General features: G+C 39.8%; 1 protein-coding gene across 1 annotated transcript in view; it reads left to right on the forward strand.

Moving 5' to 3' along the window:
* Positions 1-14061, forward strand: part of UNC5D (unc-5 netrin receptor D) — a 629157-nt gene extending 615096 nt beyond the window's left edge. Inside the window, exon 17 of the mRNA XM_080659992.1 lies at positions 13932-14061. Within this exon, the coding sequence (XP_080516118.1) occupies positions 13932-13956 (25 nt within the window). The 3' untranslated portion in view covers positions 13957-14061. The remainder of the gene's footprint in view (positions 1-13931) is intronic.
* The last annotated feature ends 6242 nt before the right edge of the window (positions 14062-20303 follow it).

Here is a 20303-nt window from a genome sequence, read left to right on the forward strand (position 1 = left end):
AATAATGCTTGTAATTGTTGGTCTTCAAACTTTTTCAGTTGACTTGGATGTTCTTTGTCTTTCCCAATGAAATCATTACTTTTAAAGCATTTAAACCAGCATCCACAAGTATCTTGAGATGGAGAATGTTCACCATAAGCTTCCCGAAGTATATGATAACTTTTTCTCCAAAATAAAGTAATGAATTAAAACTTCCCACAAATGCTCTTTTTTGGCATGAAATTCGACATTTTTAAGTGTAAAAATATCTATTATGTTAACACCTTCAGAAAATTTGACATATGAAGTTTTGAAGCTTGCTGTCAATACAACAAAATAGCATACATATAAAATTGCATCTATAGCAACATATGTGAAACTCCATCTATTGAAAAAAATCCACATTATTAACTGGTACACTTAGTAGCTCAAAGCTGGTAGAATCACAAGGAATGCCTATGGATCTAATTACATTCGAAAATGAGATGTAGAAAGTGGACAATGATTTTGTTTTTTTCTCCAGTGGGGCAAATCAGTATGGTTGTGCTTATTTATATACAAAGCAGCATCTATATTATAAAAGGCCTGTGGCCATAATGCTGTAATGCCATAATGACCAAATGATCAGTCACCAGGAGATGCATGGAGCACCTCTCGGGCCCTCCCCCCAAAAACACCCCCCAGGCAGCGTCAGTGGAGAGTTGCAGGGTGCCGGCAGCATTGGCGGAGCATCGCAGGGTGCCAGCAGCATCTGCAGAGCATTGTGGGGCATTGGCAGTGTCCATGGAGCATCGCGGGGTGCCGGCAGCACCTGCAGGGCGGCAGACATGTTCCTGGTCGCAGGCTAGGCCTAGGGGACCCTACACACACACGTTTTAATCGTGCACTGGGCCTCTAGTATTATAATAAGCATGAACTTTTTTCAAATTGTATGCACAGGAAAGGGTGTGTGTGTGTGTACATATACACTGAGAAGTTTTGAGACTTAAATTGGAATGGCTACCTGGCTTCCAGCACATCGCTGGTGACTGTTTCCATGCCTCTCCCTCTTATTTACATAATATCCCACTCCCTGGCCACAGTAATTGGTTTAGTGATAAGCACTTGGACAAAATCAATTTACTAGGTCTCCTATTCCAGTATTTTTCAAGCAAGAACTGGTGAGAAAGTGACATTTTGGCTTTTGGTCATAAAGCTATAAAGATGTTAATTCAAAGCTTCCATTTTTATTGTTGACATTCCCACTCCCAGACCTTCATTCACATTTGCTATTCCCTCTGGAATTCTCTTCCCTTGATTTTTGCATGGCTGGCTGCTGCTGATCATTCAGTCCTCAGCTCAAATATTACCCCCTCAGAGGGAGCCTTTTCTTTATTTATACAACTCTCAGGCTGTCTGCCTCACTGCTCAGCCCTAAATCTGTAACCACTTACTTTCCGTTAGGTAACCCTATTTCATTTTCTTTATAGCTTTTATCATTATTTTAAATAGGCACCTGTCTCAGTCTTGGCTTTTCTCCTTTTTTCTCTTTGTCTGTTCCCGCAAACTTTGAGCTCTAGCAGAAGCACATGGCCTCATAACTATGACCCTCACCTATACTATTTAAGCTTCAGTTTCTTCTTTTACTGCCATAATTTCACAGTTTCAATTCCTAAGATAATTTCATTGGCTTTTCCCCCTGAAGCCATGTCAGATGGAAGGAATCAGTTTAAATATAACCTAATCTGGGGTCAAGTGCACACTCTTCTGTTATGGGAATAATCCTTTCCTCTTTCCTCATTTTCTCAAGTGGCTGGTTTTCACCAGGAAAAAAAAAAATGCTTTTCAGTGTGGGTTCCCAGACCAGCAGCATCAAACATCACCTGGAAATGGGTTAAAAACACAACTTTTCAAGCCCCTCGCCAGACCTACTGAATCAGAAACCCTAGGAATGCTTTAATAAACAGTATTTAATTTGTGTGTTCACAAACCCTCTAGGACTTCTAGGTACCTGGAGACAAGTGTGGTTGCCTAGCTCCCTTTCCCACAATACTTTCTTCAGAATGTAGATTAATAAAAAGGGAAAGATAAGTCTACACAAAAACCATGCCTATAGCTAACTTAAAGACAGAGCATACCCAAATGTCAAAATAACTAAGTAGAATAAGAAAGAAAAATGATCAATTGGACTTCATAAAAATTAAAATCTTTTGTACTTCAAAGGACACCATGAAGAAAACAAAAAGACAACCTATAGATCAGGATAAAGCATTTGCATATTTTATATCTGGTAAGGAATTTACTGCTAGACTACATAAAGAATGTCTACAGCTTAATAAAATGATAAATACACCAATTAAAAATGGGCAAATGATATATATGGATATCTCTCTAAAGAAGATGTATAAGCATACAAATAAGCACATTAAATAATGCTTAATATCATTAATCATCTGAAAAAATGCAAATCAAGACCACATTGAGATATGATTTCAGAATTACTAGGATGACTAAAATAAAAAGATAGATAATAACAAGGATTAATGGAGATATGGAGAAATTAGAACCCTCACACATTGTTCCTGGTATGGTAAAGTGGTACAGCTGATTTGGAAAATAGTTTGGCAGCTCCTTCAAGAGTTAAACATTGTGAATGGTTATCATATAACTCAACAATTCCACACCTAACTATATACCCAAGAATACTGAAATACATGTGCCCACATAAAAACTGGTACATGAATGTTAATAGTAGCTTTATTCATAAAAGCTAAAGCTGATAAATGGATAAATAAAATATGGAACATTTGGCCATGAAAAGGACTGAAATACTGAGTCATGGTATAATATAGATGAATCTTTCCTGGGGATGGAGAAAGTGGAGAATTGGGAATCATTGCTATCAAGTACACAGCTTCCCCTTGGGGTGGTGCAAATGCTCTAGAATTGGATAGTAGTGATGGATGCACAACAATGTGAATATACTAAAAATCACTGAGTTGTACACTTTAAAATGGTGAATTTTATGTTGTGTGAATTATATCTCAGATATTAAAAAATGCAAAAAAAAAAAAAATCCAGGGCTAAAACTTGAAATCACTATGTTAAGGGAAGGAAGCCAGACACAAAAGGCCACATATTGTAAATTTCTCTTTATATGAAATGTCCAGAGTAGGAAAATCCATAAAGACAGAAAATAGATTGGTGGTTGCCAGGTGCTGGGTGGAAGTGGTGGTGCATAGTTAGTGACTGCTAATGGGTATGAGGATTCTTCTGGGGGTGAAAATGTTTTTGTTTTGTTTTTGTAAGATTCTTCTTTTAAAATATGTTTTTTATTGATTTCAGAGAGAGGAAGGGAGAGGGAGAGATAGATAGAAACATTGATGAGAGAGGAACATCATGGATCAGCTGCCTCCTGCACAACCCTTACTGGGGATCAAGTTTGCAACCCAGGCATGTGCCTTGACAGGGAATTGAACCGGCAACCCCTTGGTTTCTGGGTCGATGCTCAACCATTGAGCCACACTGGCCAGTCTTTTTGTTATTAATTCACTGTTATTATTAACAAATTGTAGCAAATATGCCATATGTTGGAAAAAACTCTGTAGTAATTTCACTAACATAAGGAAATATCAAATATCTACAACTATAGTCTACATATTTAAATCCAAGAGTCACCACTTGTAAACAATGTTTGGTGAATGATTGGCACGTGATCACAGTGCATGCCGCATGACTTTCTGCAGCAGTTTCAATTCATCCATGCCTGAGCCATGTGCATTTTTTACTAGAGGTGACTGGTTAAATGTGTGCATTTATTATACCTATTCAGTATAAATTTAAAATTACAATAATACATATAGAAAACTTTTCTATGAAATGAAACGTATCCTACACACTTAATTTTAATTACACAAATGTATCTACATAAGTAAAAACAGGTAAACCAACTAATTTGCCAGTTCTTTAACATACACATTTGGAAAAACATATTTTATTATATAACTAGAGGCCTGGTGCATGAAATTTCGTGCACTGGAGGTGGGGGCCCCTCAGCCTAGCCTGCACCCTCTTGCAGTCTGGGACTTCTTGGGGAATGTCCGACTGCTGGCTTAGGCCCGATTCCTCTGGGGATCGGGCCTAAGCCGGCAGTTGGACATCCCTCTTGCCATTCAGGATCCCTTGCTCCTTACTGCCTGCCTGCTCATTCTTTACTGCTTGGCTCGCTGCTCCTTAGTGTTGCCACGGAGGCGGGAGAGGCTCCCTCCACCACCGCTGTGCTCTCCAGCCATGAGCCCAGATTCTGGCTGAGCGGTGCTCCTGCTGTGGGAGTGCACTGACTACTAGGGGGCAGCTTCTGCATTGAGCATCTGCCCCCTGGTGGTCAGTACGCATCATAGTGACCAGTGGTTCTGGTCGTTCCACCATAATGGTCGCTGGGCTTTTATATAATAGATGGACTTTCAGCTTTAATGGGCATCCCTTCACCTGAATTAGTCCATTATATTGAGGTTTTACTGTATATAAATCACCTTATCTGCCTGGATCCATCCTTATGCCATACACAGCAGCACATTGAACACCACAGATGAGAGGACTCTACGTTGCTGATGCAGGTAACCGTGCTGCTGTGCCAGCCCAATAAGCCAACTCTGGCCACACCACATGGCTATTGAAATGAACTGTGCCATGTTTTCAGCTTTCCATATCGTTTTCAAACTGCTAATGTGGTGCAGTGGTACACCACTCAGCAATGAGCTAGCAGTAGAGTCACTTGATGGACTTTCCACACTCCTCATCATACATAGGCATCTGCTTCTGTTGAGCTTAGAATGGCCTCAAGAATCGACTGAAAAGGATTTCTGACTGTATCTTCCTATCTTCTGTACACCTTAATAGGCAGTTTGCTCACAGGATGAGTTGTCCCTAGAGAGGTTTCATCTTCTCTTAGCTGCTTCCTGGGTAATGATCAGGATGAAAGGAGTAAAAAAAATAATATAAACCTGTTTTGAAAATTTGGGATTTCTCCATGACTATTCTTGGGCATGAAAACTTTTCTGTGAAATTAAACATCATACATACTTCTTTTTTCCTTTTTTTCTTTTGCCTAATGATAACCCCATGTCAGCCCAGTTGGCATATACTTTGAATGACAGTCCAGCCCAAAGGGACCTAGAGATTGAAATTTATTTTTGGTTCAGACCTTTAGATTCTCTTGTTTAATCCATAAAAGTCCAAAAAAAAAAAAAAAAAAGATAATTACTTAGTTGAGTATTCCACTTGCAGAATGCCCCTTTGGAAGTCATGTGGGTTAAAACTGGTGGTCATAAAGGGTCTCTGTAAGATTTATAAAAATTAACTTTTTCCATCTTGCACTGACCCTCCTAGACAAAACTTCTGAGTGCATGTAAAGAACATGCCACATTTTTTTTGGCAATAGAATAAAAACAACAATCTTGGCACCTGAGGAGGGAACAACTTGGACCTTGGGAGATATTGGTGGGGGCAGATAGTAATGATCTCTGTGTTTCAGAATTGCCTCCAGGGCCTTCCTCATAAAAAAAAATGCCCTGTTGTGCCTTTCCCAAACTATTGCAAATGCCTTAATTTTAACTGAGTTTTGGGTTGCCATTCCTGACCACAGAGTCCCAACCATGACTTGATCACACTTTCTCTTTTTTAAAAAATATATTTTTATTGATTTCAGAGAGGAAAGAAGAGGGAGAGAGAGAGATAGAAACATCGATTGGCTGCCTTCTGCACAACCCCCACTGAGGATCAAGCCCACAACCTGGGCATGTGGCCTGACTGGTTATTGAACTGTAACCTCCTGGTTCATAGGTCAACACTCAACCCCTGAGCCATGCCAGCTGGGATGGTCACATTTTCTCTTAACTTTCCTGACAGGTGATTCAGAAACAACAGAGGATGGCCCAGTTTCTACCTGTCATCACCTTTTGATGTCTTTGCCACCATGTTCTCAGTTAATCCATGGGACAAACAAATGCTACCAGGAGTGTTGTGTGGATATACATGACAGATTGGACTGACTGCTCTTTGGAAATTCCTCCAAAAACAATGATTAAAATCAAATTGGAAAACCTAAATCTGTGACTAGGAGGCCTTCCTGGAGGTACTGTCAACCTCGGCCATCACATTGATGTAAATTCTATTGGGCAGGCCCTGATAATTATAAACTTTTTCAAGTGGTATCATATGTGCCCTCAGGACGGTACTTCTTGTGATAAAGCCACACATTTATTAACTTGCCCCTCTCCAAAATATGGTGACTTGTACCTTATAGGGGAACATAAAAGAGACTTTCAAATGTTTAAGGAAACACCAACAATAGATCATGCAGCCCTCAGATGACTGTAGTTCTCTCTAAAGTAAAGCTATCCCTGAATATTAGGGGACATTTCTGGGTGACATAACTGACTCATTATTTATGTTCACCCTGTATAGTTATTCACATGATGGACAGTTATCCAAATGATAAGTGTCATCTAATTAGAAAAGTTAGTAAGAAATTTGTGTCTGATACAAGCTGATGCCATCAATTACACAAATTTTACCCTAGAAGACATTCAGGTTAGCCCCAATTCTCTGGCAAGGGTTATTGTGGATGACAAAATTGCTTTAAATTTACTTCTTATAAGCCAAGGCACAGAGCCTGGAAAATTCCCAGTGCACCCTGCTATCCCCTGGATTAATGTCAGAATAAGTGGAAAAGTCCATACAGAAACTTAGAGAGTAAGTCACTTGACTTTCTAATGTAGAATCTGATGGCTTATGTGGTCTCTTCAGGTGGCTGGATCTGGGGTCCTGGGAGGTCTGGTTGAGGTTACTACTTCAGGGTGGCCTCCTCCTGCTGCTTGGGGCCTTGTTCTTAGTAGCCTTTATTAAATGCTATCTGAGATGAACTGAATGGATTTTGTCCTTGCCTCTGTCAGCCAGATCAATCAGAGTGGGCCTTGGAGTGGGATACTCATGGGAAAATTTGCCAGAAACAGGGATGACATAGAATTGTTGGGAGATAGTTCTCCAGGTGTCTCCTGTGTTTCTGCACAACTTGTGAAGCAGTCATTGACCACCCCTCATTCTAGACTTGCATAGCAAATATCCTTGAAAGGTAGGGGTTGTGTTTCCCTCCACAGCAAATGACATTTATTTAGAGTCTTGGAAGACAGACATAGCGTCTCCATCTGGAGCAGCAGCTAGGCATGTTCTGTGGTCACCTAAGCTCAGGATTCCTCTCTTGCAATGGAATCTACTCCATGTGATGGTTCATCTGGCCTTCTTTGTGTTACTGGGTCAGAGAAATAGCATAAATGCAAATACTCTGGCACGTGCTGTTACTGTAACACATGTTCTTTGTCTCTGACATAGGAGCGCTATGTTTTCTACCAAAAAATACACAAAACTATGGCAGGCTAACTCCCTGACTTGTAAGTAGAGTAAAAGTCATAGTCCTTGATACTATAAAGAGCAGTTACATGATAGAACTAGAAAGACTAACAACTGATCATTCTAAAGATGCTAAAACCTTGGCAGGTATCTCTCTTGCTGGGGTGGGAGGAAGAGGAATTTTGGGGGCAACATAGAGCAAATCCACAGGGCAAACAGGAAGTACACTGTCTGCATTAATCTAGCACTAAAAAGACTGACAGTAGGTGACAGTGGGGAGCTCATGATCATTATGCCAGAAAAAGTACGATGAACGCAGTTTGTTAAGGTACATTAATTTGTTAGCATTTTGTAAAATGGACTGTAAATCAATGAAACAAATTCAATTCAAGTAACATATTGAATATATTGAACACCTACTAGGTACAAAGTCACTATGCTGAGCTCTACAAATGATGCAGATATGAATAAGAAGAGAAATATAAGACAGCTTATAATTTAGGTGGAAGAATATTTGTATATAATCATATTATAAGTTGGAATGAAGTTAAATAGATTGCATAAATACCATAAAAATAAAGAGGTGACAATAAGAGATTAGATATTTTAAAGGAAGGAAAGTAGATGACTTTGCTGTTTTAACATGGTTCAATATGTGTGAGTTCCTGATCTCTGATTACTATATACTAGAGGCCCGGTGCACGAATTCATGCATGGTTGGGGTCCCTGGGGGGTGGACTGCGGGGATTGGGCCCCAGCTGGTGCCCCCAGCCTCACAGCCCCACAGCCCCATCTGGCACCCTTCTGTGGCCTGGCGCCGCCCCTCACCTGCTCCATCATCCTGCCTGCGGGGTGATTGATTGGGGCTGGACCCCCTGCCTGGCTCCCTCAGCCGGGTGGTGGCCCCGTTCCCCACCACTGCCGCTGGTCACCATCTGCAAGGCGATTGGGCCCCTGTTCGCACCTGTCTTGGCCTGGCACCACTTGCTCACCTGCTCCACCATCCTGCCGCGGTCCTGCTCTCGCTGGGGCCCATCAGGGCCAGCAGTGCCTTCACTGCCGCCCACTGCCAGCACCGTGTTGCCCACGCTCACCATGTTCTGTGCTGTTCCCTGGTGGTCAGCGTACATCATAGCAAGCAGTCGAACTCCAGGTCAAACAATTTGCATATTAGGCTTTTATTATATAGGATGTTTCCAATGGAAAGTTAATGGACAAGTCTCTCCCTGAACAAGCTTGGAGCAGGATCATTGAGAAAACATTCATTACAAAAGCTACCAAACACGTCCAAGCTTTTGTGGTACTGGATTTACTCAACTTGGATCTTAGAGTTGGGATCACTCATCATTCATTGAGCAAAATATTATTTGAGAGGGGAGAGAGCAGAAGGCAAAAAGTATAATATATATCTACACTAATAAAAGAGAAAGATGCAAATTGATCATACATTCACCAGCCAATCAGGAGTGAGTATGCAAATCAACCCAACAAAGATGGTGGGTTAATTTGCATATGCAGGCACCAAACGGCTGGGGGCAGGGCGGGACGCTTGTGTTGTCGTCATGGTGATGATGCAAGTGTTCCACACTGCCCCAGCCGCTCTGGGCCTCTGGGCAGCGAGGGAAGGAAGAAAGGTGGCTCTGGGCCAGAGCGAAGGCGGTGCTGGCAGCCAGGGGAAGGAAGGCCCGTTCTTGCATGAATCTTCGTGCATTGGGCCTCTAGTATCACTATAATAAATTAAGTAGCTACATATAAAATGCACCAAAAGATAAATTTGGATAACATATAATTATATTGCATATATTATAGTCTGCATATATATTAGAACTTGCATATTATGTATAACTTATTCTCCTTAATACATTCATTGGCATATGGTAAGTAGTAACCAACAACTTATTGAATGACAAAGATTTTCTTTTTTAAATTTTTATTTATTTTGCAATTACAGTTGACATTCAGTATTATTCTGTATTAGTTTCAGATGTACTTCAAAGTGGTTAGACAGTCATGTACTTTACAGAGTGGTCCCCCCACTGCTCGGCTGGAGCAGAAAGAGGCGACCAGCGCTCTGGGGCCAGAGTGAAGGCGGTGCCAGCAGCCGAGGAAAGGAAAGCCCATTCTTGCATGAATCTTCGTGCATTGGGCTTCTAATATATATATATATATATATATATATATATATATATATATATATTCCCCAAAAATGTATGCACACACTTTGAATAATTATAAAGGCAGTGTTTATGAAAATACATTTCATTTTCAAAATTGACCTATCAGCTGTTAAAGTCTATAAATATTTTTTGGATACAAACACACACACACACACACACACACACACACACAAACATACCAACTGAGTTCATCTTCATCTTCTCATGTAGGGATCTACTTCTGTGCTTAAATGTATAGACATGGAGAGACTCAGGAACAAGTTTTCTGCTTCTATCTCTATAATTGCTCATAGCAACACAAAGGCATATCAGAATTATCCCTTTACTGGCACCACCGTGAAGCACCTGTATACACAGGCAGTGCAAAGTAAGCCTAATAAGTGCTTTCTTAGAAGTTTATACTTTTTTTTTTTTTTAATCCTTGCCTGTGGACATTTTTCCATTGATTTTTAGGGAGAGTGGAAGAGAGAGGGAAAGACAGAGAGAAACACTGATGTTAGAAAGAAACACATCAATTGGTTGCCTCCTGCATGAATTTCAACCAGGGCCTGGGCTAGCGAGGAGTCTGCAACCAAGGTAAGTGCCAGAATCAAACCCGGTACCCTTTGGTCCCTAGGCCAATGCTCTATCCACTGAGCCAAACCGGCTAGTGCAAAAGCTTATACTTTAGAATAAAACATGTGAAGGGGTAGCTTTATCTGCTATCAAATTTTAAAGTCACCATTTTTAGTTTTACTCTAGCAATAAACTCCTTTGGGGCCACTTAAAGAGTGGTTGGGAGGATAAACCTGGGTTAATTCATGTGAAAAACACTTGGTAAATAGTAAAATGGTAGAACTATTTAAGAATGTATTTATTCATTCCAAGTCTTGCTCCAGAAGGAAGTTAAGAATTATAATTTATATTTCTATTAATAGCTGATCATCTACCTTTTGGCTAGGAGCAAACAACTGAGATACTACCTTTAAACATTTGTTCTGACTCTCTCTTTCCCCAGAGTTCCCATGCTGGGAAACTCCTTCCTTCAGAGAAGAGATGTGCCTTTGGGGAGACTTAAAAAACTACATATATGTATAATATTTTATTATTTTTATATATTTTATGGTAAAGGTTACAGTTTTATTATGATATTTTATTGTATGTATTAATTTTTATTATATATATTGTATTTTTACTAGAGGCCCGCTGCACGATATTCATGCACTGGGGGAGGGGGTGGGGGAGCCATCCCTCAGCCCGGCCTGCACCCTCTTGCAGTCTGGGACCCCTTGGGGGATGTCCACCTGCCACAGGGAGAGGGCCTAAGCCGGCAAGCGGACACATCCCCCAAAGGGTCCTTAGCACTGCCGCGGAGGCGGGAGAGGCTCCCACCACTGCTGCTGTGCTCACCAGCCGTGAGCCTGGCTTCTGGCTGAGCAGCGCTCCCCCTGTGGGAGCACACTGACCACCAGGGGGCAGCTCCTGCATTGAGCATCTGCCCCCTGGTGGTCAGTGTGCATCATAGTGACCGGTCATTCCACTGTTCGGTCAATTTGCATATTAGGGTTTTATTATATAAGATTATATTTTATAGTATTGTATTATATATTTATTTTTATTGTATATATTATATATTTTACCTTTTTGTATATTTTTATTTTATATATTATATATTTACTTTTTTCTGATAATACATTTCTGTCTCAGAATATTTAGAAACAAAAGGCAGCTGGAAAGAAATTAAAATTACCTTTAGAGATAACCATTGTTGACAATATTATACAAATTTCATTGTTTTTCTAAAGAGCATGCACATTGTTTGAAAGCCTGTTTTAATTTTTTTCACTTAACAATATATTATAAACATTTTCTCATGTTCATAATATTCCTCAGAATCATAATTTAAAATGATAAATTGTTGCATAGTGTTCCATTTGGAGATAGCATTATTAATTTACTTAATTATTATTTTTTGTTTGTTTAGTGTAAAATTTTTTACTTAATGAGTTCAACATATACTTATCACATGATACAGCCATCCTATTGCTTAGATATTTACCCAAGAGAAATGAAACATCTGTCCATACAAATGTTTATATACAAATATTCTTAGCAGCTTTATTTGTAATACTCCAAACTAAAAATGACCCAAGTGTCCATCAATGGATGAATGAATCAACAAAATGTGCTATATACCTACAATGCAATACTACTTAGCAATAAAAAGGAGGGGACTACTGATACCTACAATATAGGTGAATCTCAAAATCATCATATAGACTGAAAGAATCTAGACATAAAATAATGTGTGCTGTTTGATTATGTACATCCCATAGAGCACAAAGGACTCTACAGCGATGGCAGCTGTCTGAGGATAAGGGTAAAGGGAGAGATGGATTCCAAAGGGGCGTGAGAAAACTTGTGGTGGCAGTGGAAATGCTCAGTATTTGATTTTTCTGATCATTTCATGGGCAAAATGTAAATCACAATTCATTGAGTTTTACACTTTAATTATGTTGTTTAGTGTACATAAATGATACCTTAGAAAAGTAATTTAAAAGTTCAATTTGACATGACAATATTGTGTTAACATGTGATTACCAACTGAGTTCATAAATCTATTTTTACAAAAGTTTTTTTCATGTAACATATTCCTAGAGGCTATTTTCCTGGGGGGGGGGGGAGGGGAGGTGGTGGTGATGGATGGTGTGAACTTTTCAGAACTTTCAGCACATATTGTATAACTGCCCTTCAAATAGATCTTAATATTTAGAGTCCCACTAGAAGTATAAATGTATGCAAATTTTTTGACAATTGGGAACCTACTTTTATATTTTATTTATTTTTTTCCTTTTTATTGAATTTATTGGGTGGCAATGAAATTATAACTTATACAGGTTTCAGGTAGACAATTCCATAATATATCATCTGTACATTATATTGTGTGTTCACCACCCCAAGTCAAATCTCCTTCCATCATTATTTATCCCCTTATTCTCCACCCTCCACAATCACCACACTGTTGTGTCCATGGGATTTCTCTCTTTTTTTCTTTTTTGCTCAAACCCTCTACCTTCCCAGCCCCCCACAACTTTCTGTCTGTATCTATCTATGAGTCTGTCTCTATTTTGCTTGTTAGTTCTTTATTTGTGCATATTTAAAAAATATTTTTATTGATTTCAGAGCGGAAAGGGGAGGGAGAAAGAGATAGAAACATTAATGATGGGAGAGAATTATTGATCAGCTGTCTCTTACACACTCCACACCAGGGACCGAACCCACAACCTTGGCATGTGCCCCGACCAGGAATTGAACTGTGACTTCTTGGTTCATAGGTTGATGATCAACCACTGAGACACATGGGCCGGGCATTGTGCATCTTTTTATACCAGTATGACTTAACCTCACTTTGCGGTCCATAAAATTCTTTTCTGGGTAAATTAGTAATAGAGAAGAACCAACTTATTCCCAAACTGGACAGTGTCTGGTTCTAGGAATCAGTAATTATGGGACTGAAGACAAGAGAAAAGAATCATGTGCAGGACTATCTGTTATTCACCTCAGTCAGAACCTACCAAACCGAATCTTCTTTGCATTATCTAAATTGCTAACTCAAATCGCCCAGTCTCATGGGTAGAAAAGAAATCTGAACACATCCACATAGCCCAGAAAGCTGGCCATAGAGATCAGGACAGTAATTCCATTTGCACCGGGTCATGTAAAGAGGCTGAGAATCAGTCTGGGCTAAGATCCCCATGGCCCATGAAATCTTCCTGGCCCTCTCCATTGCGACCTAACCACCATCACCAAAGTCTGAGGAACACTGAAATACTAAAACACTGTGGCTCCTCGGCACCAACCCTTTAAAAAAATTACTGCAGAAACAATTTTTTTTTTTAATTTTACAAATAGTAGTTTGTGTGACTTAGTGGAAGGAGCAAGTATTGGAGCTGACTTCAAATACGTGATTTAGGACAAGTTGCTTCATTTTGCTGAGGCTAATTTGGACAGTAACATTTGTCTTACAAGGTTGTTATGAGGAAAAATGAGATAATATATGTAAAAATTTACCACAATGCCTAGTTCAATGTTAGGTAAATATTAGCTCCCTTCCCAATTAAAAAAAGTGGACATGGACAAATAGAATGTTACTATAGCTTATGCTATCTAATCTGTTAGTGGAAGGAAAACATGACACTTATGAAAATGTTTTGTAAACTGCGGAGTGCTGTCCATATGTACAATGCCATCATTATGTTTCCTTTTGCATTCTGTAACACCTGATCAAAGTTAGCTCTAGGGAAACAAACATAAAGTCTTTAATGATTGACTGATGAAGAGTAAAGATAGCAAATACTCAAATGCTTCCACTGATGCTGGGATGCCAAACTACTCTTTTTCTTTTGTTAGGAAAAGAAAGAAAGCCCTGTTCTGACTATGTCTGCTGAATGTTACCTGAGGGTGCAGCGCCTGCTGCTGGGAGTGGTGTAACATCATTGTGCAAAACCTGGAACGGAGCCAGACAATTTATTTAAGGAAGGAAGTTTGTTTGAGGAAATGTATTCACAAAAGCAATAGTGGCCACGATTTCTAACAAAGGGGAGACTTCAAAAAAAGCAGGCTTGAAAAAAAGCATTTTCTTACCCTTGATAACAAAGGTCTATGTGGATAAGGACTGAGAATTCGGAACAGTTAACAAGATGCTTACAGGAACTGCAAAGCTGGGAAGAAAACCAGAGCCTCGTTTCCTAAGGGGCAATGAGCATGTGGACGTGCTGTCTCCAAACCTCCTGACAGCTTGGGAGGTCTCGGAAGATTCCTTGTATTTTTGGAAAGTGGGAAGCTATGCAAATGCATGTGTGCGCACACACACACACACATACCACCCCCCTCCACACACACACACACACACACACACACACACACACACACACACACACGTCCTGGGAAACTACTCAAGTTTTAAAAACATATTTTCTCTTTATGGCCCTCTGCTGTGATTTCAACTCTGCAAAGAAGGCCAATCCATAGTTATTTTTAGATATTTAACACATCATGCAATTGGTAATTAACTAGGGCAATGTTTCTGAGAAGAATCTGCATGAGGATTTTTCTCCTCTACAGCCAATATTTGTCAGCTCTTTGCAGCCATTAATTTCTTCCAGCCATGTCCAATGGTCACAATTACCTTTATTGCTAGAAATTGTTTTCCTACCTTGTACCGAACCCAGTATGACAGAATGCAAGGAAAAGGACCAGGGAACCCGAGGAAGTGGAGTGGCTGAGAGAAGGTGTCCAGAAGAAGCAGATCACTGCCTTCTTCTTTTGGGATAAAATGATAACATGAAGTAAAACATAAGAGACTGGGAAATACCCAGAGGAAAAAAAGATTACAGTTGGTAAGCTATTCTGATAGAAGGTGAAAGAAAAATAAGATAATGTCATGGATCATTACATTAAAAACAAGAGAAAAGAGGGAGCTCTCAAGCCAGAAAAATCATGCTTATTCTAAACAATCATACAAGACATAGCAAAGACGATTATCTCATGTTAATAAGAAGCAAGCACATTCCTTGTTTCTATCCTCTTTGAAGTTGCAATTTTTTAAAATAGATTTTTTCCCCCCATTGAAAGTGGGAGGTAGGCTCTCCGCATCTCTTACACACTCTGCCGGAGCTACGCCATTTCCTTATAATTGCAAGATCTGCTTCAGAGGCATGAAATCCATGGGAGAGAGATGCCAGGACATTAGCACATTGTGAACATCTGACCTCTGGTTTGGGGAAATGATGAAATATTAATAGGTGCAGATGTGCCCATCCTGCAGTGGACAGATGTTCACTTTACACACCATTTAGGATTCTCTGGTGTGTTTGACTAGAGGATGATGAATACAATGGCTAAATGATATGGAGATCAGCAAAAGTACTAGAAAGACTAAACTTTATGCAACAGGATGGCCACAATGTTCTCCGTCAGCTGGCATTGGTATAAAGGACAGCATGCTGCTGGGATGGAGAGGGCTGCACCTCGGGCAGCAGTCACACTCAAGCTGGCTTGGATTACTGTGGCCCATGCACTGGTCTAATTAGAGGACAAGTCACTTTTATTTTATTATTATTTTTAATATATATTTTTATTGATTTCAGAGAGGAAGTGAGAGAGAGAGAAATATCAATGATGACAGAGAATCATTGACCAGCTGCCTCCTACACACCTCCTTCTGGGGAATCAAGCCCACAACCCTGGGCATGTGCCCTGACCAGGAATCGAACCTTGACCTCCTGGTTTATAGGTCTATACTCAACCACTGAGCCATGCCAGCCAGGTGACAAGTCACTTTTAAATGTTTGGCTGGAGTCCAGGACAGGTGAAAGTTATGTACATATGTATTTAATTTGACAACCTCTGGCCACCTTCCACTGACATCAAATGAGCTTTACACTCAGACTAGGCTGTACTTGCAGTACCATGCTTCCTAGCTTTTTTATAGAACATACAGATATTATACAATCTTCTTTTCCAATAAACATGCACTAAAATATGCTTTTTTCCTGAAAAACATTTAAAAATTAATTTATGTGAAAATAATATCCAAGCAAGAAAGAAATCTGTGAAAATACTTTTACCCATGTGTTTAAACCCAATCCAGTGAGGGTTTCAAAATAAGGTATAACATTGAAAATCTTTGTCATTACAGAGAAAGACAAATACCATTTGATTTCACTTATATGTGGAATATAATGAACAAAATAAATAAACAAAATAGAAACAGACTCATAGATACAGAGGACAGACTTACAGTTGTCAGGGGCGAGGAGAGTTGGGGGGCTGGGTGAAAAAAATGAAGGAATTAAGCAGTATAAATTGGTAGTTACAGAATAGCCACAGAGATAGAGATTACAGCACAGGGAATTTAGTCAATAATATGGTGATAACTATGAATGGGGCCAGGTGGGTACTTGAAGCAGTGGGGGGACCACTCTGTAAAGTACATGACCGTCTAACCACTTTGCCGTACATCTGAAACTAATACAGAATAATACTGAATGTCAACTGTAATTGCAAAATAAATAAAAATTTAAAAAAGAAAATCTTTGTCATTCAATAAGTTTTTGGTGACTACTTACCTTATGCCACTGAATGTATTAAGGAGAATAAGTTATACATAATATGCAAATTCTAATATATATATATATATATATATGCAGATTATAATATATGCAATATAATTATGTGTTATCCAAATTTATCTTTTGGTGAATTTTATATGTAGCTACTTAATTTATTATAGTGATATGGGTGTGTTTGTATACTGTCTGGACCTTCCATTCCCAGTTATATAACAGGTTTATGTTGCTATATATGAAGTCTCTTGTGAAAGAGAAATGTGGATAATAATCACAAGAGGATTTCAGAAAAACAGAACAATGAAATAAACAAGAGTGGCTTCATGGAAGAGGCAAGCAAGAGGGGTACAGTATTAGAAAGAGTGAGAGAAACAAGCAGTCTGTGCAGACACAGCCTAAAGAAAGCTCTGTAGTTAAGAATCGCACGAGGATTACCTCCTGGCTGTTCAGAGGTCAGGGAAGCATTGTACATTCAGCAAGGAGAGGACATTGGACAGGTTTGAGCAGTGAAGTGAAATGATAAAGCCAGCTTTAAGGAATCACTTTGCCCAACTCAAACTTCAATCTGTTAGTGCCATACCAAGGGAGGCAAACAGATTAAATGAAGCCTGGGGAATCATTCTGTTCTAGGCAGTCCTGGACATTACCCGTAAACTTGGATGAGGCAGTGATATGAGTCTATCTATGTTGCCGGGCTTTGCATGCTGAGTTCAAACTAAGAACTATATGCCCTTACTTTATGGAAATGCAGCTCTCTATATAGCAAAGTAGAATACCTGAGGTGTCTCAGAAGAGGTCACTTTAGAAAAACCAAAACTAGGGAAATGGTAACTATGTTTTAAGGTTAAATAAAGAAAATAAACATATCTATCTGGAGAACAGAAGGCTTGGTGGTGAGATAATAAGAGTTTTCAGCTCCTCTACTAAAACTGGAGAGAAGCTGAATTGAAACAATGCATGAAACTGAATCAAAGTAAAAGACATGACTAAAGACATTTAGAACACTAGAATTATGTCAAAACACCTCCTTTAAAATGGGACAGAAACGCCCTCAAAGAAAAGTTTTTGTACCAAACTATCAAGAGAAAAAGAAAGGAGAGAAAAGTGGAATGAATCAGAGATTAGAGATTCCTTCCAGCAATGGGATCTTGAGACTTAGGAATGAGGACATCCAGTAAAGCTCACCTTACTTACTTCTTACATTTCTTCTAGATCACACAATCTAAAGTTTTCTCCCTGCTCATTCTTCTTGCCAATCTCTCATAACATCCTTCTTTATTAGTTCTCATGCTAATCTGAAATGACCCAGTTTATTTTGTTTAGTTACTAGTATGGTGCCTCTCCTCCCTAAGAATGTGTGATCCCCAAGGGCAGAGAATGCCCCCCCCCCATTATATAATGCTTTGTTTTGTATATAGTAGGTGCTCAATAAATAATTGCAAAAAATAAAATGACATGTAGTTGTTAAAGGGCTGGGGGAAATGAGGTAGAATGAGACGAGAAACCAATTTCCTCTCTTAGCTGCTAAACTGTTTGCTTCAAAAAGACTTTTTGAAATTATTTAAATTTCCTGCTACTTTTTGGAATTAGACAGAGGGCAGAGTGGCAGCAACGTCCCTCTGATAGAAACTGCAGAGGCTGGCCCTTTCTCGGGTTTCCTGAAGGCCATTAGGTACCTCCTGGTCTGATCCATGTTGCTGGAGGAGTTGGCAGCTTTTCCTGAAATTATTATTTTTTTCTCTCTTCTATCATGCTTGTCTGATGTGGCACTTATACTTTAATGCCTTTAGATAAAATGGTCTCTGTCAGTCTACACTTCTTATGCCTGGAGAAAGTTTTACTGCTTCATAAAATCCTGTAATGCCCCAGTGTTTAAAAAAGATCTATCACCCTATCAGCGGGTCTTTATGGACGCTGTGTACATTTCTTTTGCAATGCAAGGTTGGTTCCTGAAGCAAAAAAGGGACAGAGATGAATGGATTTGTGTGTGCTACCAAATGTCAAGAATTCAACTCAATTTATACTGAGGGGATTAAATAGTAAAGCAAACTGTAGACTCCCTCACACACAATGGCATTGGACACCACGAAAACACTGGAACATAAGATTTCCTTTTTATAACTGGTTACAGGAAGATGACTGTTTTATTCACTGGTTTGGGTTAGAGAGACTTGACAGTTGCTCTGTTTAAATTTTTTCCCTCCTGACAGAGGCTCAGAGGCCTGATGCCTGTGAGTTTAGTTGGTGGACGGAGACATTGGCCATGACCTGCCTCTGGGCACCTGTTCTACACCAATCATGTGCATCTTTTCAAGGTGTAAGCTGAAGGGAGATCTGTTGAATTTCAGGCATGAATCATACCTCTAATTTTTTGTTTTGGGACTGAGTAGCCAGCCACAGGCTGACAGATTTCTGTCAAGGATATGTTTGTGTGTACGTGCGTGCATGCTTGTGTGTGTGTGTGTACATGTGTATGCAGGTGTGCAATCAAGCACATAGACATGAGGCACCGAGATTGTGTCTGTATGTGTGCAGGTGACATAGGCGACCTGGTGGAAAGGTATGTTACCAAGGCTGTGAGGAGCTCTCCAGTTGCTTCTTCCCCCAGCAGTGCTGCTCACTCACTGCCTGTTGAGTTGTGGCTGTGTGTGGTATGTCCGTCTTCCATCTTCTCAGGATCTGCTGTGAGAAAGTGCTGACAGCATCACTTACCCAGGGCCAGCCAGTGGGAATAACCTGATTATCTGAGGGTGAGTCCTTGAGCCAATTAAGCCTATCACTCCACTGCCCAGTTCGCTGCCAAAGAGCCACCCTCTGTCATGGCGCATCAGGCCTTGTGTCCAGAAGCTCTCAGGGAGTAAATGATTGTCTGGTTCTGCACAGCTGAACAATTTCTCATGCTCAGCTCAGCAGTATTTACTAAGTAGTTTATTTATGCTCTGTGCTTTGATAGTAACTATGATGAATAAACAAACAGCAACAGTAACTGGAAATGGGAGCTGATGCAGGGGTGCTTGGGTAATTTAAATTAAATAACACAAACAAATAGCACAGAAAACTGGCAAATAGGAAGCAGGCAGCTCCTCTATGGATGTGCCCTTGAAATCTGCTCCATCACACAGACGTTCTGCATCTCTGCAGCTGGCCTACAGTATATTGAGCAAATGCATATGGAGTGGCCAACTGCTCGTAATACCCAGGAGAGGGGACCAAAAAAAGCATTAAAAAAACCCCACAAAAAACCTGCCACTAAAGAGTTTACTTTTGACCTTCAAAGATGTGATTTTTAAAAGGAAATAGAAGGAATGGTCTGTTGGTATTGAGATAGTTGAAGTGCCCTTTCCATTCTCACTGCAACGCACCAGAGAATGTCCTCTTAAAGGCACTCACTTGGGAAGGAGAGAACAATAGCAAGGAAGAGAGGGCATGTTGAGGAAAGTCAGATTTGGGATACAAAATTTCTACATCTTACTCTTTAAGTCTTAGTTTTCTCTTCTGGAAAAAGAAAGGTGAGTGTGTGTGTGTGTGTGTGTGTGTGTGTGTGTGTGTGTGTGTGTGTGAAGAGGTGGGGTGGAATAAAAGATTATCTTGTCTACTTCTCAGGATTGTTGTATCAAGAAAGATGAAGGGATTAAGAGGTATAAATTGGCAG

The sequence above is a fragment of the Plecotus auritus genome (assembly GCF_963455305.1).
Source record: "Plecotus auritus genome assembly, chromosome: 3".
NCBI classification, from domain to species: domain Eukaryota; kingdom Metazoa; phylum Chordata; class Mammalia; order Chiroptera; family Vespertilionidae; genus Plecotus; species Plecotus auritus.